Genomic DNA, 23,813 nt, shown 5'->3' on the forward strand with positions numbered 1-23,813 from the left:
TAATGAACCTTGTTCTTTTGAAGCTTTTAAAAAATGTTTCAAGGATTGTACAAATCTTTCAGCTAACTCATTGGTTGATGAATAAGGTGCAGATTTATATGCTGAATACCATTTACGTTGCGATAATCCTCAAACCCTTGTGAAGTAAACTGTGAACCATTATCACTAACAATCTGTTCCGGTTTACCAAATCTCGTTTCATTGAATTTTTCAACAGCTTGTTCAGTTGCAGAATATCTCATGATAACTGATGTACTCTGTGTCCAGAAGTTATGACTAAGGACATGTAACCCTCAAACCAGCAAAATCTACATGCAATCATTGCTATAGCATTTTGGGCTGCTTCCAAGGATGTAAAAGGAGGTAACGATGCTGCATTATTTATTTGTGTGCAGGATTGACAATATCCCACCATTTCTTCAATCTCAGTTTCCAGACCCAGCCACCAAAAATAGCCACGTGCTAATTCCTTCATCTTGACTACACCAGGATGTCCTTCACGTATTAATTCCAAGAACTCTTCCAAGCAGACGAGGAGGAATGATCGCTCAGATTCCACACAATAAATGGTCAGCTCAAGCTTTCTTGACAAATATGGTTTCAAATCGGGATGCGGACGATGCGTGCCAGCTATCATTCTTTTCAATATCATCTCTCCAATCATACCTGGCAAGGAAGACAACTGCAGTTGAGGCTTATCATCTGAGCCACAATAGCATTTGTTTGCAGGGGTCCATGTCGCACTGCAGCAACTGACAAAGACATACCTCCCAAACCTACTATCTCTCCCACTTAAAGACAAGAGCAGCAGCTTCATGGGAACCCCACTACCTCCAAGTCACCCTCTATCCTGACTTGGAAGGATATCACCGTTCCTTCCTTACCATTGGGTCAACCGGAACTGGGGAGGGCTACACAGGGTTATAACATTGCACCGTCAGTGTTGGCACTTGGACTGCAACGGTACAATTTAGCAGTTCACCAACTTCTCAGACAATCAAGGATGGATAAATTTTGGCCTTACCAGTGACATCCACATCCTGCAACTGAATCAAAAAATAGTCGAAAACATTCCAGGACCAGAGGAACGAACAGGAAAGTGGGATTAATTTGATAACTTTATTAAAAAGCAGACCCAAGCACAATGGGCCAATGGCTGTTTGCACTGTTTCATTCTGTATTATTTGGCTGCCTCAATGACCTTTTAAGATCAGAAATGGGCTGTTTCGCTGATTAGTGCTCAGCTTCATTCACAATTCCACAGATAAAAAAGGCCTCAAAGCAAAAACTGCAATGTGACAATAACCAGATATTCTATTCCTTGTAATGCTGATTGTTAGATATTGCCCAGGATACAAAGTATAATTCCCCTGCGCTTCTTTGAATAGTCCATCGAACTTTCATGTCCACGGAACTTTCATGTTCACCTGAGAGGTAAACAGGGCCAAAGATTAATATCTCATCTGAAAGACAACACCTCCCGAAGTGTAGCATTCCATCAGTGCTGCACTGGAGTGTCAGTCTGGATTTGTGTTCAAGTCCTGGAACAGAGGGAGGGGAAGGTGTGGTCATCACCATTGACCAGAGACCAAATTATAACAGCCACATAAATGCCATGGCTACTACAGAAGGCCAGAGGCAGAAACCCAGAGTTATGTAGCTCACTTCCACACTTGCCTAGATGGGCAAGTTCGCAAACCTCAAGATGCACAATATGATCCATAAAAGCCAGCAATTAGCCCCTTCCAGGTGTACTAGCTGCAGGATGCACTGCAGCAACTTGCCAGTTTCTTTGGAATCACCCCATCAAGTCCACGACTTTCAACACCTCAAAAGGTCAAGGACAGCAGGTGCATGGAAACAAGTTCCTTTCCGAAACACCTGCCTGATTTAAGTTACTGGAAGTTGCCAGTAACAACATCTTTATCACATAGGCCTTAGCGGTTAAAACTGGTGAGCCGCCACTACCTTCTCAAAAGAAACTCAGCATTGACAATAACTGCTTACCAGCAACACAGACATTGAGAATGTTTGAACTTTTAACAATATATATTCAATGATCAAAACACTCCCAAGGCAGGAGAGACAAAGGCAGTTTAAAGTGGATATATCTACCAGGTAGCAGATGTTAAGCTTTTTATAAATCAATCTTTTTTTCTGATTCTTTTTCCATTTAATAGCAGGGGTGTACTTCAGTGGAAAAAAAACATTCCTTTCCAAATGTCTTCAGTAAACATTACCAACAATACATTCTGTATTTTGTGCAAAATAGATATTACTGCTTCAAGTTTCTAACCTGATGTAGTTAAAATCAGCCTTCAGGTGGATGGATGATCCGTTTGTACTTTTCTTCAAAGCTAAGATAGCATTCTGCCATTCTTCCACAGCTGGCCAGTCAGATAATGAAATGTAACATTCACAAGCTTTATTCGCCAAATAATTCACAACTTCAGGAGAAGTATCACTTTGTTTAGTAAGGACAGTTTTCTTGCCTTCAGCTGTACAAAACAAAGTTCAATTAGTGATTTTAAAAAAGTTGACTGCAGCTTTGCGTAAAGACAGTGAAGTCAGGTGGTTCACCTGAAGCAACCTGCATGTACACTACCAGGAACATTGGGTACGAATCACCTTCCACGGAAGGGGCTTATTTGACTCACTACACATGTCCAAACAGTACGAGACAGTATTAAACAAAATTTAACTATGTTTTATTGCCACTTTCAGCTGAAGATGTACACGGCTCAAGACGAGATAACAATTGGACTGCTGCATGTGGTCCTGACCTATACGACGCAAGGGGACCAAAGTCACAAAGGCAACGTAAAGGGAAGCAACAACGCTGAACCTGAAGTTAAAAAAATGATTCATGAAAAAAAGAGATCAGAGAATCCCTACAGTGCACCAAGAGGCCATTCAGCCTATCAAGTCTGAACCAACTCTGACACAGCCAGTTACCCAGGCCCTCTCCCCCATCCTATCCCGCAACCCCACACATTCATCGTGGCTAATTCACCTATCCTACAAATCTTGGAACAATTTAGCATGCCCATTCCATGTAACCTACACATCTTTGGACTGCGGGAGGAAATCCACGCAGACATGGGGAGAATGTTTAAACTCCACACAGACAGTCACCTGAGGCTTCCACCTTGGGGGAAATGGTGGGGAGCAGAAAGCTCAGTGTGACTTTACAGATAGTGCCAATTTCTGACACCATAAAGTTAGAAAAAACATAGAAACATAGAAAAACTACAGCACAAAAACAGGTCATTTGGCCCCACAAGTTGTGCCGAACATATCCCTACCTTTTAGGCCTACCTATAACCCTCCATCCTATTAAGTCCCATGTACTCATCCAGGAGTCTCAAATGACCCTATTGAGTTTGCCTCCACCACCACTGACGGCAGCCGATACCACTCGCTACCTGGTTCCTGGTAGTGTCTTGATAATAAAAAAAGATACTACCAGAAAGTATACTTTTGCACATTTGATGACCTGCAAAAATGGATGTCAGGGGTGAGGTGCGGACATTTAACTCACTTAAGAAACAAACAGACAAGTTATGGAAAGGCAATAGGGTTTGCATTCAAATAATAAGTATAAATTGGCTGCAGAGCCTTCTGTGTGCCAACCCACCTTTGATCTGATGGACAATTATTTTTTAAACTGAAAATGACATAAATCACAACCTGCCCCAAGTGTCACCTTTATTTTCAAAAAGTCTTCCACCCAAGTTATTTTCCCAGAACTGCAGAAGGCTCACAAACTACATAACAATAGAAGTAACAGTCACAAACTATACTGTGGTGATTAAAAGGGAGAGAATTGGCAAACTGGGTGATAGTACACACTTTCACCCGACTAATGTGGGTGCTCCAATATTCGAGGTTATGGCTTTCTTCCACCTATCAAAAGTTCTGGTTCAGCAGAGGACTGAATGAGCCTCAATGAGAACCGCTTCCATCTGGCTACGGTAAAATAGATTGGGATATTAATTGTCCCATTGGGAAGATGCAGCATGGGTTAATGAAGGGCAGGTCATGTTTGATTAACTTGGTGGAATTCTTTGAGAACAGTGGACAATGGGGAACCTATGGATGTGGTATATCTGGATTTCATGATGTGGAGATGCCGGTGTTGGACTGGGGTAAGCACAGTAAGTCGTCTCAACACCAGATTAAAGTCCAACAGGTTTATTTGGTGGCATGAGCTTTCAGAGCGCTGCCCCTTCATCAGGTGACCCACTAAACCTTGATGTCTCTATGACTCACCTGATGAAGGAGCAGCGCACCGAAAGCTCGTGCTACCAAATAAGCCTGTTGGACTTTAACCTGGTGTTGAGACTTTTTACTGTATCTGGATTTCCAGAAAGCATTTGACAAGATGCCGCACCAAAGGCTGCTGCACAAGGTAAAGGTGCACAGTATTCTGGGTAACATATTAGCATGGATAGAGGATTGGTTAACTAACAGAAAGCAAAGAATGGGGGTAAATGGTTTTTTTCCTGGTCGGCGATCATAGTGACTAGTAGTGTGCCTCAGGGATCAGTGCTGGGACCGCAATTGTTTACAATTTACATAGATGATTTGGAGTTGGGAACCAAGTGTAGTGTGCCAAAATTCACATGACACTAAGATGAGTAGTCATGATGTGGAGATGCCGGCGTTGGACTGGGGTAAACACAGTAAGAAGTCTCACAACACCAGGTTAAAGTCCAACAGGTTTATTTGGTAGCAAAAGCCACTAGCTTTCGGAGCGCTGCTCCTTCGTCAGGTAAGTATACTTATTCTACTTACGTGACGAAGGAGCAGCACTCCGAAAGCTAGTGGCTTTTGCTACCAAATAAACCTGTTGGTCTTTAACCTGGTGTTGTGAGACTTCTTACTAAGATGAGTGGCAGAGCAAAGTGTGCAGAGGACACAAAGTCTGCAAAGGGATATAGATAATCTAAGTAAGTGGGCGAGGGTCTGGCAGATGGAGTACAATGTTGGTAAATCTGAAGTCATCCATTTTGGTAGGAATAACAGCAAAATAGACTATTATTTAAATGGTAAAAAATTGCAGCATGCTGCTGTGCAGAGGGACCTGGTTGTCCTTGTGCAAGAATCACAAGGAGTTGGTTTGCAGGTGCAGCAGGTAATTAAGGCGGCAAATGGGATTTTGTCCTTCATTGCTAGAGGGATGGAGTTTAAAAACAGCGAGGTTATGTTGCAGCTGTATAAGATGCTGGTGAGGCCACACCTGGAGTACTGTGTACAGTTTTGATCTCCTTACTTGAGAAAGGATATACTGGCACTGGAGGGGGTGCAGAGGAGATTCACTAGGTTGATTCCGGAGTTGAGGGGGTTGGCTTATGAGGAGAGACTGAGTAGACTGGGACTATACTTATTGGAATTCAGATGAATGAGGGGAGATCTTTTAGAAACCTACAAGATTATGAAGGGAATAGATAAGATAGAAGCAGGGAGGTTGTTTCCACTGGCGAATGAACTAGAACTAGAGGGCATTGCCTCAAAATATGGGAGGAAGCAGATTTAGGACTGAGTTGAGGAGGAACTTCTTCTGTGAATCTGTGGAATTCCCTGCCCAGTGAAGCGATTGCGGCTACTTCATTGAATGTTTTTATGGCAAGGATAGATAAATTTTTGAACAGTAAAGGAATTAAGGGTTATGGTGAGCGGGCGGGTAAGTGGAGCTGAGTTTATGTAAAGATCAGCCATGATCTTATTGAATGGTGGAGCAGGTTCGAGGGGCCAGATGGCCTACTCCTGCTCCTAGTTCTTATGCAGATTGGATTAAAAGGTCTGTTTAGAAATGAGTGCAGTGAGCGACAAATTGAAGTTATCTGGTCTTGCTAATAGGTTTTCTTTCTCATAAAGAAAGCTGAATCACTTTCTGTTCACATAGCAAAACATAGATTCCACCACTGAAGAAACTGTGCCCTCAATTCGCCAAGTTTATGGAAGAAATATCAAGATATTGCTGTCAGCCATTTTCATGACTTCAGGACATCCCAAAGCGCTTTATAAAAAATGAAGTATTTTTGAAATGTCGTCACTGTTGTAATGTGGGATTCCATGGCCAAATATTACAGCTCACCTCTGCTATTGTTTATTTCATGTTACACAATAATTCCCAACTAAGAGGCTGGGCAATCTGCCCAAAGCTTATGCTTAAGGTTGATTAAGGTTGCACTAATTCATCCATTAAATTATTCTTTTTTTTTATAAAAGAAAGGACCATACACGTCTTATTGTTCATACATTGTGAATACCAGAGTATACTCACCATTCCCTGTATGTTTAGGGCTGGCAAGGTTACTACCACTACCGGCATTAGACACTTTGAGGAGGGATTTGTCAAGGCCTTTGATATAGCAGTCTATGCCAGTCATGGCACACAGCTGTTCCTGGTATTCATTTCCTGCCTTTTCAAATCTGACGGTAGAATGCAGAGCCATGAAGAAAACTGCATTTTTAAATAAGTCCAAGTATAGCATAATGCAAAAAAACACAATTTCACCAATAGCATGACAGCAAATAGAAGAAAATGGAAAAAAAGGTTAAAGCCAGATTGTATTATAACCTGCCTTTACCATATCAAAGTAACCATAGAAATCATAGAAACCCTACAGTGCAGGAGGCGGCCATTCGGCCCATTGAGTCTGCACCGACCACAATCCCACACAGGCCCTACCCCCATATCCCTACATATTTACCCGCTAATCCCTCTAACCTATGCATCTCAGGACTCTAAGGGGCAATTTTTTTTTTAGCATGGCCAATCAACCTAACCCGCACATCTTTGGACTGTGGGAGGAAACCGGAGCACCCAGAGGAAACCCACGCAGACACGAGGAGAATGTGCAAACTCCACACAGACAGTGACCCAAGCCGGGAATCGAACCTAGGTCCCTGGAGCTGTGAAGCAGCAGTGCTAACCACTGTGCTACCGTGCCGCCCCTCTTTAGTTCTGTCAAAGGAGGCAATGAAACCAACAGTTTAGTTTTACCTCAGCGTCCTAATCAAAGGGTTATGCGCAAGTCAAAATAAAACCCTAAAGATACAAGTTCTCGATGTCTTGGAACATTGAGGAAAATCCCTTTCCAATATTCCGATTGCCAAACATAGCATTGCAACTGTTAAAAGTCTAAAAATTGTGCAAAACGTTTCAAATGCATGAGAAATATTAAGTAAAACATCAAAAATCTGGCCACGGCCACAAAGTCTTAAAACCACTCTAAAAAATTCAAAGACCATGACCATTGGCGAGTACAATAGGAAAAAATAAAATAATAAAGTTCTGTGTCCACCACAATCTCATTTGAGAGGTGAAACTGGGAGAATGGTCGACACAAAGTTAGAGATTAGACTCAGTGAGCCAATATGTTGTGCCATGATTCGACTGGTACAAAATGTAGCTCCAAATGCTACAACCTTGCTTGAAAACAATTAATTGTCTCTTCCATGTTCAGTTTATTTCAGTAACCCCGGGTGTATTCCATCAAAACCAAGTGACTTACTATCATTCAGTAATGATAATCTTTTTAGTTTGTCATTTACATCACTTTCCTGCCTATAACTTCCATTTTTTGTGTAACTCTCACATCATTACTTTAGCTATGTCCTCTAAACCTATTGATATCCATGCTTGGGGCAAGTGAGTGGGCAAAAACCTGGCAAATGGAATATAATATGGGAAAATGTGATATTATCAACTTTGGCAGGAAGAATATTTTTTTTAAATCTAAATGCTGAGAAATTGCAAAGCTGAGGTGCAGATGGATCTGGGATGTCCGAGCGCATAAATGACAAAAGACTGGTATACAGGTACAGCAAGTAATTAGGAAAGTTAATGGAATGGTATCATTTATTGTGAGGGGAATGATTACAAAAGTAGGGAGGCTGTGTTCCAGTTATACAGTAATAAGTCTCAACACCAAGTTAAAGTCCAACAGGTTTATTTGGAATCACAAGCTTTCGGAGCACTGCTCCTTCATCAGGTGAGTAGAAAGGTGGGTTCACAAACATGGCACATATAGGCAAAGACACAATTGCAAGATAATGGCTGGAATGCGAGTCTTTACAGGTAATCAAGTCTTTACAGGTACAGCTGTACAGGGTATTGGTGACACTACATCTGGAGTATTGTGTACAGTATTGGTCTCATTTTAAGATGTAAATGTGTTAGAAACAGTTCAAAGAAAGTTTACTGGACTAATACCAGCAATGACCAGGTTGGCTTATGAGGAAAGGCTAGACAGGCTAGGTATGTAGTTACTACAGTTTAGAAGAGTAAGAGGCAACATTTACCATCTAAAAGATATCGACAGGGTGGGTGTGGAAAGGATGTTTTCTCTGAGAATGTAGAACTAGGGGTCACTGTTTAAAAACAAGAGGTCACTCATTTAAGATAGATGAGCAGAATCTTTTTGAGGGTCGAGTGTCTCTGGAATTCTCTTCCTCAAAAGGCAGCGGAAGAGTCGTCTTTGAATATTTTTAAGGCAGAGCTAGGTACATTCTTGATTAACAAGGGGCTGAGAAATTATCAGGGGTTAGGTAGGGATGTGGGGTTGAGATTACAATTAGATCAGCCATGATCTCATTCATTGGTGGACCAAGCTTGAGGGGCTGAGCGGCCTTCTCCTGCTCCTAATTTGTGTGTTCCTTTTTTTCGAGCTATCTGCTAACACTTCATATATTTAGGGAATGTTTCAGGGTTCAATTTAATTTTGCCTGCTCATATTTTCTCATCACTAATCTGTGATTCATGTATTATCTATTTCATTTCCCTTCAGTCTTTCCGGGTAATTAACTAAAGATGCTCTTGACATTTGTCAGGCATCTCTTTTTCTGAGATCCAAGGAACATTACCTTTGCATCCTCTGCCTTTTCCCTTCAAAGCGCTATGCCTAATTTGTACGCCAATTCTATCGTCCCCATCTCCCATTCCTGCTTTATTGCTTCTTCCCTTGCTCCCATTACTGCTGCAATGGCCTTTCGCATGTGTCAGATACCTCCTAAAATCAATGAAATTATCTTTTTCCTAGTTGATCACTTTTACAGTAGATATTTTCTGGTTCCTCTCCATTAACACTACGAAATGAATTACATGATGGTTGTTGTTAGTGAGAATATACTGCAATATATTAATGTGAGGTCGTGCATTTTGGTCGGAAAAATGGGAAGGCGACTTGTTATCTAAATGGGGAGAGACTTCGGGATGCTCTGGCACAGAGGGATCTGGGTGCCTTGGTTCATGAGTCACAGAAAACTAGCATACAGGTACAGCAGATAATAAAGTGAATGGAATGTTGGCATTTATAGCTAAAGGAATAGAATATAAAGGTAAGAAAGTATTGCTGCAACTATACACGGCATTGGTGAGGCTGCACTGCAGAGCTTTGGTCTCCTTATTTGAGGAAAGATGTTGTGGCATCGGAGTTCAGGAGATTCACTAGATTGATTCCAGAGATGAGGGGTTTGTCATATGAAGAGAGATTGAACAGTTTAGGTTTATACTCTCTGGAATTTAGAAGAATGAGGGGAAATCAAATTGAGGTATACAAAATGATAAAAGATATGGATAAAGCAGATGTGGAGCGGATGCTTCCTCTTGTGGGACATTCTACGACGAGAGGTCATAGTCATAAGAACATAAGAAATAGGAGGAGTAGGCCATCTAGCCCCTCAAGCCTGCTCCGCCATTCAATAAGATCATGGCTGATCTGATAGTGGTTTAGTTCCACTTACCTGCCCACTCCCCATAACCCTTAATTCCCTTATTGGTCAGAAATCTATCTACCTGTGACTTAAACATATTTAACGAGGTAGCCTCCACTGCTTCAATGGGCAGAGAATTCCAGAGATTCACTACCCTCTGAGAGAAGAAGTTCCTCCTCAACTCTGTCCTAAACTGACTCCCCCTTATTTTGAGGCTGTGTCCTCTAGTTCTTGTTTCCTTTCTTAACGAAAAGAATCTCTCTGCCTCTACCCTGTCGAGCCCCTTCATTATTTTATATGTCTCTACAAGATCTGCCCTCAGCCTTCTAAACTCCAACGAGTACAGGCCCAATCTACTCAATCTCTCCTCATAAGCTAACCCCCTTCATCTCCGGTATCAACCTGGTGAACCTTCTCTGTACTCCCTCCAAGGCCAATATATCCTTCCACAAATAAGGGGACCAAAATTGCACACAGTACTCCAGTTGCGGCCTCACCAGTACCTTGTACAATTGCAGCAAGACCTCCCTGCTTTTATACTCCATCCCCTTCGCGATAAAGGCCAACATTCCATTTGCCTTCTTGATCACCTGCTGCACCTGCAAACTGAGTTTTTGCGATTCATGCACAAGGACCCCCAGGTCCCTCTGCACAGTAGCATGTTGTAATTTTTCACCATTTAAATAATAGTCCATTTTACTATTATTTTCTTCCAAAGTGGATAACCTCACACTTGTCAATGTTATACTCCATCTGCCAGATCCTCGCCCACTCACTTAGCCTATCCAAATCTCTCTGCAGACTTTCCGCATCCTCCGCATTCGCTTTCCCACTCATCTTTGTGTCATCCGCAAACTTTGTTACCCTAGTCTTAGGATAAGGGGCAGCAAATTTAAAACAAGAGTTGAGGAGAAACTACTTCTCCCAAAGGGTTGTGAATCTGTGGAATTCGCTACCCCAAAGTGCGGTGGATGCTGGGACAGAGAGTAAATTTGAGGAGGAGTTAGACATTTTTAATTGATAATTAAAGAAGGGTTATGGGGAGAAGACAGGAAAATGGGGATGAGGAGCATATCAGTCATGATCGAATGGCGGAGCAGGCACAATGGGTCGAATGGCCGATTCTGTTCCTGTATCTTATGAACTTAACTATACAATTTCCCAGAACCACCCTTGCTTCCTTCTCAAGTTCCTGGATGGACTGACACATTCATTGAGAAGGTTTTCCTGAGCTGAATGAGCTGAAAAAAGGGCTTAGGAGAGCTAGGTTGGGGGCATGAGAAGTCCTTGGCGGGTCGGATCAAGGAAAACCCCAAGGCTTTTTACTCTTATGTGAGAAATAAAAGAATGACCAGGGTGAGGTTAGGGCCAGTCAAGGACAGTAGTGGGAACTTGTGCATGGAGTCAGAAGAGATGGGAGAGGCGATGAATGAATACTTTTCTTCAGTGTTCACCAAGGAGAGGGGCCATGTTTTTGAGGATGTGTGTGTGATACAGGCTGATAGGCTGGAGGAGGCAGGTGTTCTGAGGGAAGATGTATTAGCAATTTTGAAAAACCTGAAGGTCGATAAGTCCCCTGGGTCAGATGAGATATATCCTAGGATTCTTTGGGAGGCAAGGGATGAGATTGCAGAGCCTTTGATCTTTGGGTTCTCACTGTCCACAGGGGTAGTGCCAGAGGACTGGAGAGTTCCTCTGTTCAAGAAAGGAAATAGGAATGACCCACGGTAGCACAGTGGTTAGCACTGCTGCTTCACAGCTCCAGGGTCCCGGGTTCGATTCCCGGCTCGGGTCACTGTCTGTGTGGAGTTTGCACATTCTCCTCGTGTCTGCGTGGGTTTCCTCCGGGTGCTCCGGTTTCCTCCCACAGTCCAAAGATGTGCGGGTTAGGTTGATTGGCCAGGTTAAAAATTGCCCCTTAGAGTCCAGAGATGCGTAGGTTAGAGGGATTAGCGGGTAAATATGTGGGGGTAGGGCCTGTGTGGGATTGTGGTCGGTGCAGACTCGATGGGCCGAATGGCCTCCTTCTGCACTGTACGGATTCTATGATTCTATGGTAATTATAGGCCGGTTAGTCTTACTTCGGTGGTCGCTAAGTTAATGGAAAAGGTCCTGAGGGATAGGATTTACGACCATTTAGAAAGATGCAGCTTAATCCGGAATAATCAACACGGATTTGTGAAGGGTAAGTCTTGCCTCACAAATTTGATTGAATTTTTTGAGGTGGTATCTAAGTGTGTCGATGAAGGTAGAGCAGTTGATGTCATATACATGGATTTTAGTAAGGCGTTTGATAAGGTCCCCCATGGTCGGCTCATGAAGTAAGTAAGGAGGTGTGGGATAGAGGGAAACTTGGCCGATTGGATAAGTAACTGGCTATCTCGTAGGAGACAGAGGGTGGTGGTGGATGGAAAATTTTCAAACTGGAGACCAGTTACCAGCGGTATACCACAAGGATCAGTGCTGGGTCCTCTGCTATTTGTGATTTTTATTAATGACTTGGAGGAGGGGGCTGAAGGGTGGATCAGTAAATTTGCAGATGACACCAAGATTGGTGGAGTAGTGGATGAGGTGGAGGGCTGTTGTAGGCTGCAAAGAGACATTGATAGGATGCAGAGCTGGGCCGAAAAATGGCAGATGGAGTTTAACCGTGATAAGTGCGAGGTGATTCATTTTGGTAGGACAAATTTGAATGCGGATTACAGGGTCAAAGGTAGGGTTCTGAGGAATGTGGAGGAACAGAGAGATCTTGAGGTTCATATCCATAGATCTCTGAAGGTTGCCACTCAAGTGGATAGAGCCGTGAAGAAGGCCTATAGTGTGTTAGCGTTTATTAACAGGGGGTTTGAGTTTAAGAGCCGTGGGGTTATGCTGCAACTGTACAGGACCTTGGTGAGACCACATTTGGAATAGTGTGTGCAGTTCTGGTCACCTCACTATAAGGAGGATGTGGAAGCACTGGAAAGAGTGCAAAGGAGATTTACCAGGATGCTGCCTGGTTTGGAGGGTAGGCCTTATGAGGAAAGGTTGAGGGAGCTAGGACTTTTCTCTTTAGAGCAGAGGAGGTTGAGAGGCCACTTAATAGAGGTTTATAAGATGAGGGGGATAGATAGAGTGGACGTTCAGAGACTATTTCCTTGGGTGGATGTAGCTGTTACTAGGGGGCATAACTATAAGGTTCGTGGTGGAAGATATAGGAGGGATGTACGAGGTAGGTTCTTTACTCCGAGAGTGGTTGGGGTGTGGAATGGACTGCCTGCTGTGATAGTGGAGTCGGACACTTTAGGAACTTTCAAGCGGTTATTGGGTAGGCACATGGAGCACACCAGAATGATAGGGAGTGGGATAGCTTGATCTTGGTTTCGGAAAAGGTTCGGCACAACATCGTGGGCCGAAGGGCCTGTACTGTGATGTACTGTTCTATGTTCCTATACATATCAGAAATTCCTCTCTTCCTTTACACTTAGCAAACTGTTCCTCGCCGTCTACATTAGGATAATTAAAGTTCTACTCCTGTTACTCTATTTATCACATTTTTGAAATTTGTCAAATCATTTGCTCTTGCATATATAGATTGATGCACGTGATTCAGTTTGAAAGCAAACTGTACCTTCAATTTTATCTATACCTGTAATTTTTGATGAACAGTTGACAAGTTGCAGTTTGCAGCATCTGGCCTGCAGATTATGATCAAGTTAATGAAGGACGATCGAGATTAAATTTTGCAAATTTAAAACATACTTTAAAAACAGAACTTGTACCTTCCTTCGGCTTGCTGTGCCACAGAATTTATCCACAAAAGACTCTTTGCGAGGACTGCAGAAGACCACACAGCCATTCCTTGTATAGCTTCAGGACAATTCAATTCACACAGTGCTTCAACAATCATCATAACCGTCACCTCAATTTCATTTCCCTAATAAAGACATTCAAAATGGTTATTTCTTTCAATTGGACAAGGGATCATCAGGAGCAGAAATTAATAAGCTGAGAAAACATGATACGCTCAGCAAACAGCTAAATACACGACAAAAATTCAGGTAGTTTAACATTTTTAGCAGAATCATTTCAACTGAAAGAAAACAAAGGGCAGAATTCTCCCATCCCACATGCCATGGGGGGGGAGAGAGACACGACGATGGACCATGCAACGGTCTGTTGACCCCGGGGGAATTTCTGGCCTTGGGGGCGAGCGTGGCCGGAAAACCCCGCCCAAAACGTCTCACACAAATGAGAATATATTCCAATCAATTGAATCATGGAGTTCTCAGAATAACAACTTTCAAGTAGCCAAGATTTTAAGTTTATTTATTAGTCACTAGTAGACTTGCATTAACACTGCAATGAAGTTACTGTGAAAATCCCCGAGTCGCCACACTCCGGCACCTGTTCGGGTACACTGAGGGGGAATTTAGCATGGCCAATGCACCTAACCAGCACGTCTTTTGGACTATGGGAGGAAACCGGAGCACCCGGAGGAAACCCACGCAGACATAGGGAGAACATGCAAACTCCACACACACAGTGACCCAAGTGAATCAAACCCGGATCCCTAGCACTGTGAGGCAGGAGTAATTCTCAGCGTGGTGCTACCTCTGGGAGGATCTGCCTCCACAGACTCGAAGGATCAACACCCTGCTGTGATAGTCATTTCCGTTTCTCTGCACAGGACTGATTCATTTCTGCTTGCAGGTCACAGCTTATCAAAACAGGAGACAAATATGTTTCTCCATGCCTGCACCACCCCACTCAGGCAAGCCAAAAAAACCTCCCTAACCACAACTAGCACAACAGATTTGCAGAAACCAGGAAGTCTGAGAAACACAAAATAACTACAAAACAAATCTGACAGCATAAAAGCAAAATACCACGGATGCTGGAATCTGAAACAGAAACAGAAAATGCTGGAAAATCTCAGCATCTTGGCGAGAAATTAACAATTGAGACATACCTCCTCTTCAGAGATCTGATGAAGGATTATGACAAATGTAAACTTGTTATTTTTCTCCACAGGTTTTTATGGTTTCCTTGCAGACTGTTAGCCCATTAATCGGTACAAAACAGTTGGTGGACAAGGGATGGAGGGACAGGGAGAGTGTTATTTATTTGACTTCCTCTCTTCAGTCAGCTACTCAGTTGGCAGTTACAGTTGTGCTAAGTGGCTATGGTACTCTCTGTATATTGTGGTCCCATGGAAACAAGGTGACTATAACTTTGTCATTGATAGCTCTACATACAAACCTGAACAAGGGAAGAAAAGCCAGAAGCAGTTTGAAAACGGCATGTTTTAGTAACAGGACACGTTTTCAATTTGAGGTATCAGCGTCAAAAGACATTTTATGACACTTGCATAATATTAATTGGCAGTTGTTGCCACCTGCCTGGTGGAGGCAAGTGGTTCTTGATTGCTTTCTATTTAGTGAGCTATTGCAGTCTATGAGTATTATTAATTCTGCGGTTATTTTCCCCCAGTAGTCAGTTTTTGTCCAGTGCATATCTTGAAATGAGATGACCACTTTTGATGTGTCATGGTAAGTTTTAAGGTGCGTAATTAGTAGATGTATATTCCAGGGTCTGCCTAGTTTGTGATGCTTAGACATTTTCTTGGTCTGTCCCCTAAACCAATCATTGAGAGCCAGTATTCCAATTCCAACCTTGAAGAATAATAAACTCCTCATAGGAATAGTTTTGTGACTTCCCGCTTTGGCTGCTACATTGAATCCACCATGATTGTCAAAAGGGAAAAAAATTGGCACAGTTGAAGTGACTTTTTGAGGTGCCCTGAAACTGCATCATAAAATGCACATCTTAACGGCAGAACATCATAGCTAATGGGTAGCTTCCTGATAGTTTTGGCATACCTGAGTTGCACTGCTGTTCTTCATCTCTGCAAGTAAATCAAACCCGTGTCTGACTGTCACCGCTGGCTGCCCAGCCAACAAGCCAACCCGCATTATAGCGACTCGAATCCTTGTTAACCAGTCGTGACATGTCTGGCGATTTGTGTAGAAAAAAGTCCTAATAACCTGCAACGTAAGATGATCATAAATAGCTTAAATCTCAACAATGCCTATCAATATTACAGTACAAAAACGTACACAATATTGACTGTGTTTTCCATGTGAGTGACTCAGTCCATACAAAGACATGTGAACTTAGACCAAACAATTTGATGCTAACCTTTGGTGGTGCCATAAGTGCATTCGCACATCCTTCATATGCATTGTACATCAACTTTTCAAGGTTTTCCAAAAACTGAAGTAGAAGAATAAGTCTCAGCTGGTTGCTCGTATGACCATCGTCATTGTCAGCAGTGGTCCATTGACTTATGTCATGATCAGGATTCAAAGTATGAGCAGCCAGACTCCTAATAATACCTATAATTTTAAAAGTTAAAATCCAATGAATGTTAGTAATGTCCAACCAGTAGGCATTTCCTAAAAAAAGTAGCTAAGAGAGAACTCAACTTTTCAATGCAGTGGCGATGGAAGGGTTTGCTGGAACATGCATTCTGAGAGGCTGCCACCCCACAAACAGAACTAAAGACGGGAATGGAGTAATTATTCTCAAGGGTGGCAAGATGAAATATCCAGGCTCCTTGGCAACCATTTTCTCAGTACTGAATACTTGGTCCAAAGGTGACACCCAGGGCAGACCAACCGTGAGAAATGTCATTCTCGTATGGCGAAGCGTTACCCAATAGGGGAGAGTGGAGTTCAGGAATACTGTGGCAGTGAGAGGGGTTCGACAGTAAGAGTGGTTGTTTCAATAACAGTCAACATCTGTCCCAAAATGGTATTGTCCCCATCGGTAGCAGGATAAGGGGATGCTGAAATTGTTGAACAGGGAGGAGTGCAAGTCTGTTCACATTGGAATCACTGTAGATCAGTATATGAATTATGTGCCTGTTTCAGGAGCTGGATTTAACAAAAGATAATAGTCCCAATCAGATGAACAACAGAGGGGAGGGCACTGACATTGGTTAAATATCAGAGTCGGTGGACAGACTTAGAAAGACAATCGGGGAAAATGCATTACAGGCAGATCTCAGAACTCTAGTTACCCGATTGGAAAAATTCACAGCATGTTGTGGAAAAGGTTGTTTTTTTTGAGGAGAAAAGTTAAATGTCAGCATGAAAAGGAGGCTGGCAGTACCCAAGTGAAAGGAACCATTTACAATATCATCGGCATGCAAACTAGAAGGGATGTTAGGTGGTCAGCACTTCAGTGGGAAAGAGGTTTCAAGGAAGGAGGAGGTGGGTTTCATGGAGAAGAGTTTGAAGAGAACATGCAATTGGGAGCTGAACAAGGGGGGGGGGGGGGGGGGGGGGGTTGGGGGGAGGAGAGAGAGAGAGAGTGTGAGAGTGAGAGAGTGAGGGGGGGGAATCGGTACCATCAAGACAATCAATTTCCCATAAAAGATTTGCATTGCAACACACTGCAAAATACCACCATACCACAAAACATTCATCCAGTTACCTTCAATTGTCTGGAATGTATCTTGAGCCCTGCCCAGTGGTGTCCGTAGCTTTGAAAGCACTGTAAATTGTGCTGCTTCCCACACAGCCCATTGCCACAACACAGCCTCTGTTTTCAACAGGTTTCGAGGAATAGCTGATTGGTCACATTTGTCTAATCTCTGGCAGCTGTGAAATAGTCTCTCCAGCCAATGATCTTTGCTGCAAGGACATAAAGGATTACACCAGTTTGTTTAGTTATTAACCCAATACATTTTTGAGACAGTCATGAGCATTTTAATGTAACCATTTTTTAAAAAAATTCATTTATGGGATGTGGGCATTGCTGGCTAGGCCAGCATTTATTGCATGTCCCTAGTTACCCCTGAGGTGGTGGTGGTGAGCTGCCTTCTTTTAATTTGATTTATTACGAGGCGGAAATGGATCATCCGCTCGGCACTTCCGGCTGAAGATTATTGCGAATGCTTCAGCCGTACCTTTTTCACTGATGTGAGGAAGGGTGTCGTAGTTTGCAGGAAGACTTAGACAGGTTGCAAAGTTGGGCCGAGAGGTGGCGGATGGAGTTTAATGCGGAGAAGTGTGAGGTAATTCACTTTGGTAGGAATAACAGATGTGTTGAGTATAGGGCTAACGGGAGGACTTTGAATAGTGTGGAGGAGCAGAGGGATCTAGGTGTATGTGTGCATAGATCCCTGAAAGTTGGGAATCAAGTAGATAAGGTTGTTAAGAAGGCATATGGTGTCTTGGCGTTTATTGGTAGGGGGATTGAATTTAGGAGTCGTAGCGTTATGTTGCAACTGTACACAACTCTGGTGCGGCCGCACTTGGAGTACTGTGTGCAGTTCTGGTCCCCACATTACAGGAAGGATGTGGAGGCTTTGGAGAGGGTGCAGAGGAGGTTTACCAGGATGTTGCCTGGTATGGAGGGGAGATCCTATGAGGAGAGGCTGAGGGATTTGGGATTGTTTTCGCTGGAAAGGCGGCGGCTAAGAGGGGATCTTATTGAAACATATAAGATGATTAGAGGTTTAGATAGGGTGGATAGTGATAGCCTTTTTCCTCTGATGGAGAAATCCAGCACGAGGGGGCATGGCTTTAAATTGAGGGGGGGTAGTTATAGAACCGATGTCAGGGGTAGGTTCTTTACCCAGAGGGTGGTGAGGGATTGGAATGCCCTGCCAGCATCAGTTGTAAATGCGCCTAGTTTGGGGGCGTTTAAGAGATCCGTAGATAGGTTCATGGACGAAAAGAAATTGGTTTAGGTTGGAGGGTCACAGTTTTTTTTTTTAACTGGTCAGTGCAACATCGTGGGCCGAAGGGCCTGTTCTGCGCTGTAATGTTCTATGTTCTATGTGCTGGGCTCCTCCATCATTGAAGATGGGGATATTTGTGGAGACTCCTCGTCAGTGAGTTGTTTAATTATCCACCACCATTCATAACTGGATGTGGCAGGATTGCAGAACATAGATCTGATCCGTTGGTCGTGAGATCGCTTAGCTCTACTTCGTGATACTGTTTGGCATCGAGTAGTCGGTTTGTAGCTTCACCAGTTGATACCTCATTTTTAGGTATGCCTGGGTTGCTCCTGGCATGCCCTCCTGCACTCTGCATTGAACTAGGTTCAATCCCCTGGCTTGGTGGTAATGGTAGAGTGGGGGATATGCCGGGCCATGAGGTTATAGATTGTTATAGAGTACAATTCTGCTGCTGTTGATGGCCCACAGTGCCTCATGGATGTCCAGTATGAGTTTCTCGATCTGTTGGAAGCCTATCCCATTTAGCACGGTTGGTAGTGCCAAACCACTTGGAGGATATCCTCAACGTGAAGACAGGACTTTACTTCCACAAGGACTATGGGATGGTCACTCTTTCCAATACTGTCATGGACTGATGCATCTGTGGTCAGCAGATTGGTAAGGATGTGGTCAGGTATGGTTTTTCCTCTTGTTGGTTCTTTCACCACTTGCCGCTGTCCCAGCCTAGCAGCAATGTCCTTGAGGATTCGGGCAGTTCAGTCTGTGGTGGTGCTACCAAGCCACTCTTGGTGATGGACACTGAAGTCCCCACACCCAGAGTACATTCTGTGCTCTTGCCACCCTCAGTGCTTCCCCCAAGTGGTGTTCAACTTGAAGGAGTGCTGATTCATCAGCTGAGAGGGGACAGCACGTGGTAATCAGCAGGAGGTTTCTTTGCCTATATTTGACTTGGTGCCATAAGACTTCATGGGATCCAGAGTTGATGTTCTGGTCACCCAGGGCAACTCATTCCTGACTGTATACCAGTGTGCCATCGCCTCTGCTGGGTCGACCCTGCCGATGGGATAGGACATATCCGGGAATGGCAATGGTGATATCGGGGACATTATCTGTAAGGTATGATTCTGTGAGAATGACCATCTGAGACTGTTGCTTGACTAGTCTGTGAGACAGTTCTCCCAATTTTAGCACTAGTCCTCAGATGTTTGTAAGGAGGATTTGCCGAGTCAACAGGGCTGGGTTTGCCGTATTCATTTCGAGTGCCTAGGCCGATGCTGGATGGTTCGTCCAATTTCATTCTAATGTGTCAATTACTTACACACAAATGTTATGAAAAGCACATATATAATTGATATAATAGGAGGACATTAAAAACAAAATTAAAACCGTACCCAATTCTGTGACAACTTCCATACAGAATGAAACTGATAAGATCAGAGAAGTCCTGAGGATGAAATGTGTTACTTGGAGCTTTACTCATATGACAACTTATGGCCAATGAGATCCCTTGCACCTCTGTGTGATTGTTGTTGCTGTCAAGAAAAATTACATTAAATGTTACAACCAGCATCCTGTCGTTTACTTAAAATAATTTTCATTAAGTGTAAAGTCCATCTGTGTCAAAATTAACTGTTCCTGCATTTAATAGCTTCAAGATTCTCTTTTCCATATTATACATCGAGAACCTTCACTAATGTCTTTGAAAAGTGAACAATCTCATTCTCAATGTCAGTTTAAGTTGTCTCAAATCACCTTCAATTTTATGATTGGAGATGATGCAAATTAAAATGTCTTTAATCAGTTTGAAAATACATCAACAGTCTTAAGCAGATCTTCAGAGATTGAAAAACTGAATTCAGATCTAGCCAGCATGGCATCAGCATCTTAGAACTCAACACGTATAAAGGTTTGGGAATCGGGGATAAGTAACAGAATTGATTGTTAGCTGGTTTTCAGACAGAAAGCAAAGAATGGAAAGAAAGGGAGGTTGGCAGAAGGTGGGAAGTGGTGCTCCATGAGGGTCAGTACTGGGACTATCGCTGTTCACCATTTACACTAATAACCTAGTCCTCTGAATCAAAAACAGTTGCTAAATTTGCATGACACCAAATTGGTGGGAAAGAGGAGATAGTCAATACCGAGAAGCACTGCAACAAATTACAAGACATTAATAAACTTGCAGAATGGACAAATAATTGGCAAATGAAGCTCAACACAAATAAATATGTAGTAGGTGGTTTTGGTAGGAAGAGTAGTGAGATCACATTACCAGGATTGTAGAGGTCTCAGTGGAATAGAGCAAAGAGATCTCTGAATACAAATATATCAATCAGTAAAAGTCACGCCACAGATCAGCAAGACCACAAAAAAACAAGGACTAGGCTGTGCTTCCAAAGGGATAGAATTGAAAAGTATGAAGCTATGCTAAAGCTGTACTGAATCTTCATTAGACTATACACAAGAGTGCTGCATGTTAAACTAATGGCCGTATTATAACGAGAGATGAAGGGCACCGGAGAGGATGTGGAGAATATTTACGAGGATGATATTGGAAGTGCACGGGTATAAACATCAGGAAAGGATAGGCAGGCTGGTGGGTTGGGGAGGTGTGAAAAGAGGCTGAGTGACCTAATAGACCTGGTTATGGAAGGTTTCGACAGATTAGATGCAGATACAATGTTTCCCCTTGTGGAGAAAAAGCTTAACTAGAGACCAGAGACCACCAATATAAAGGTAAGATAGACATCAAGAAATGCAATACCGAATTCAGAACAAGCTTCTTCACGCAAAGTGTGGTGAGAATGTAGAACTCACCACCACAAGGTGCAGTTGAAGCGAATGCTATCGATGCATTTAAGGGGAAGCTAGACAAGCATTTGAAGGAAAAGCAATGGAGGGTTAGATGAGAAAAGACAGGAAGAGGCTTGAGTGGAACATAGACACTGGCATGGACTGTTTGGGCTGAATGGCCTGTTTCTGTGCTGTATATCCTATTCATTCCATGGTTTTTATTAGTTTATAAATATCACCCAGTGAGGATGAGTTGCTGGCAACAATGCACATCCCAGTTAACACTTTTTTTTAAAAAAACAACTAGAAAGTTAAGGGAAGCTTTTTGCCTTTTTCTTCTACTTGTTGGTTGGACTTAACTTTAAAATTTTGTTAAAGCCGCAGTTCAAGCTTGCAGCTGTAATGCTTGGGAGGCACGGACAGCTAGGTGGCATGCGTAGCAAAGAATGCCAATTTGCTGATACAATCGGAAAATAACATTTCTGGATTATCCAATTCATACACAAACACATTTATTTACTTTAACACCTTGCGAATCAACCAGCTTAATCACCTTCGGATCAACAAATAGAAATTCTGTTCAAATCATTCATTAAAAGAAATGCTCAAAAGATCTTTTAAAGTCATGCACACCTTAGAGCAACGTCCAAAGGAATAGTCTTCAGAAGTTTCCCAAAAGCCTGCCTAACACGAACTCCACAGTGGACCAGCTGCACACGGCACACATCAACACACCTACGTAACAAAACCAATACTAACTTTAATAAAGTCACACGTTTTAGGTACAGGTCTTAAGTAATTAGTGCTGAAAATATTCAAAGTGTAAATAATTGCAAGATTGTTTTGAAATTTCAAAACATATACCTTTGCAGGAGGTCATTTGGCAAAGAAGCAGAAACAATTTGTAGGCTGCTGCATGCTTGCAAGCAGATAGAAGCATCTTCATAAACAGCTGTTCAAAGGAAAGCAGGGTGAGTTCCAACATCACTTTGAATGAAGAATAAGTCACTCAATGTCAGAAATCTTACCATTTGATAGCAGCCCTTTGCAGAACTTGTGAAACGATGGGATAGCAAACAAGGGAGCATAAGTTTCTGATTTCTTCATTAAAATGGTTACTTCTAATGACCAGGTTAGTAATAATTTCCTGATGAGATATTCAAAATTGGTTTTCAAAGAATTTAGCCAGGCACACAATTCTTAAATAACAACGTAGAATTTACAATGAAAAAATTCAGGTCAAAATTATTTGTTCAACTGGGAAAACACAATCAGCAAAGCTGGTTTACCTTGCATCGTGGTTCAAAATATCCTTACTGAGCAATGTTCCTAAAAGGTTCAGTATGATGGAGAAGTGTTTTTTTGTTGCCATTGTGACGGTACTGATAACAGCACCATCAAACAGAGAAGGCGATGATGAACTAAGGCTGCTGGATATGAAATGGTCATGCCTGCAAACATAAAACCAATTGAACAATTTCCACACTATTTGGAACCGGTATGCATATGTATCATAAAAGTGACAAATTCTTTCCACACACAGTCAAATAATGAATGAACTCTTTTAGTAAACTGCACTGGACAAGATTGCTAAAATTTCAACGAAAAATGGATAGTTCAACTCAATTCAGACTGTTAAATACAAAGATTTAGCATCTTTAATATAGAAAAATGATCGCATCGTCATATGAATTTAGTTATTAAAATATAAAACAGATGCATATCAAGGCACCCACGTGAAGTTGACAATCTTCTGGAGCATTCAAGATACTAGTCCAAATGAACAAGCTGCTTCTTCTACCCTCTGGTCTAAAATTCTCTCTGCTGCATGCCCACAATATGTCACCAACTCTTAGTTCTTATAATTCACTGATCTAAAGCTTTCCCAACCTTTTTCACTAATTAAAAATGTTGTTTACATGGAGTGACAACACACCAGTTTCAGAGTCAATGAAGGTCAAGCTGTACCCTACCTCCCAAGAGCATTTGCTGAAACTAATTCTCAAACACCACAATCACTTACGTTAATTAGGTAAGCATTGATGACTAGATAAATCGAGTCAACATTAATCTTTTTTCATGATTAAATGAAAAAAAAATTCAAACCCTGCCTTTGGTTATTGTGCCATTGCAAAGTAATTTTCAAATGGAAAATAGTTCCAGCAGTTAAATGTCACTTAATTTCAGTGAATGAGAGGGTCAGCGACTTTACAGACCAATCCAAAGATTTTACATCCATTTGGCAAGGACAGACACCCAAAGTTCAACATACCTCGTACAATGGGAATATAAAGTGTACAGAACCCCATACTGGATGGCAGGATAATGAACTGCAAGATTGGCATGTACAATTGTAAGATTATCACTGAGGAGGGCAAACACAGTGGGGGAGAGTGCCCACATCTGTGAAGAAAAGGCATAAAAAACATGATCAAAAACAATTCACATGCAACTCAAATGTATAACTGTCCCCCCAATAAACTGTAAAAATTTAAAATTAGGAAAACATGCTTTTGGAACTTCATAATCTATCCAGTATTGCATGTTCCAAATGTACACTGCCACA

The 23,813-nt window shown here is 42.3% G+C and overlaps 1 protein-coding gene across 3 annotated transcripts in view; it reads right to left on the bottom strand.

Moving 5' to 3' along the window:
• Positions 1-23,813, bottom strand: part of smg1 (SMG1 nonsense mediated mRNA decay associated PI3K related kinase) — a 181,659-nt gene that overhangs the window by 91,532 nt on the left and 66,314 nt on the right. For all 3 annotated transcript variants that reach the window (XM_078240916.1, XM_078240917.1, XM_078240919.1), the window contains 12 exons: positions 23,520-23,650; positions 22,537-22,698; positions 22,276-22,394; positions 22,112-22,199; positions 21,881-21,982; positions 19,849-19,989; positions 17,203-17,402; positions 15,904-16,100; positions 15,585-15,749; positions 13,485-13,639; positions 6,290-6,438; positions 2,297-2,498 (listed from right to left, as the gene is read on the bottom strand). In XM_078240916.1, the coding sequence (XP_078097042.1) occupies positions 2,297-2,498; positions 6,290-6,438; positions 13,485-13,639; positions 15,585-15,749; positions 15,904-16,100; positions 17,203-17,402; positions 19,849-19,989; positions 21,881-21,982; positions 22,112-22,199; positions 22,276-22,394; positions 22,537-22,698; positions 23,520-23,650 (1,811 nt within the window). The remainder of the gene's footprint in view (positions 1-2,296; positions 2,499-6,289; positions 6,439-13,484; positions 13,640-15,584; positions 15,750-15,903; positions 16,101-17,202; positions 17,403-19,848; positions 19,990-21,880; positions 21,983-22,111; positions 22,200-22,275; positions 22,395-22,536; positions 22,699-23,519; positions 23,651-23,813) is intronic.

The sequence above is a fragment of the Mustelus asterias genome, chromosome 23 (assembly GCF_964213995.1).
Source record: "Mustelus asterias chromosome 23, sMusAst1.hap1.1, whole genome shotgun sequence".
In the NCBI taxonomy this organism is placed as follows: domain Eukaryota; kingdom Metazoa; phylum Chordata; class Chondrichthyes; order Carcharhiniformes; family Triakidae; genus Mustelus; species Mustelus asterias.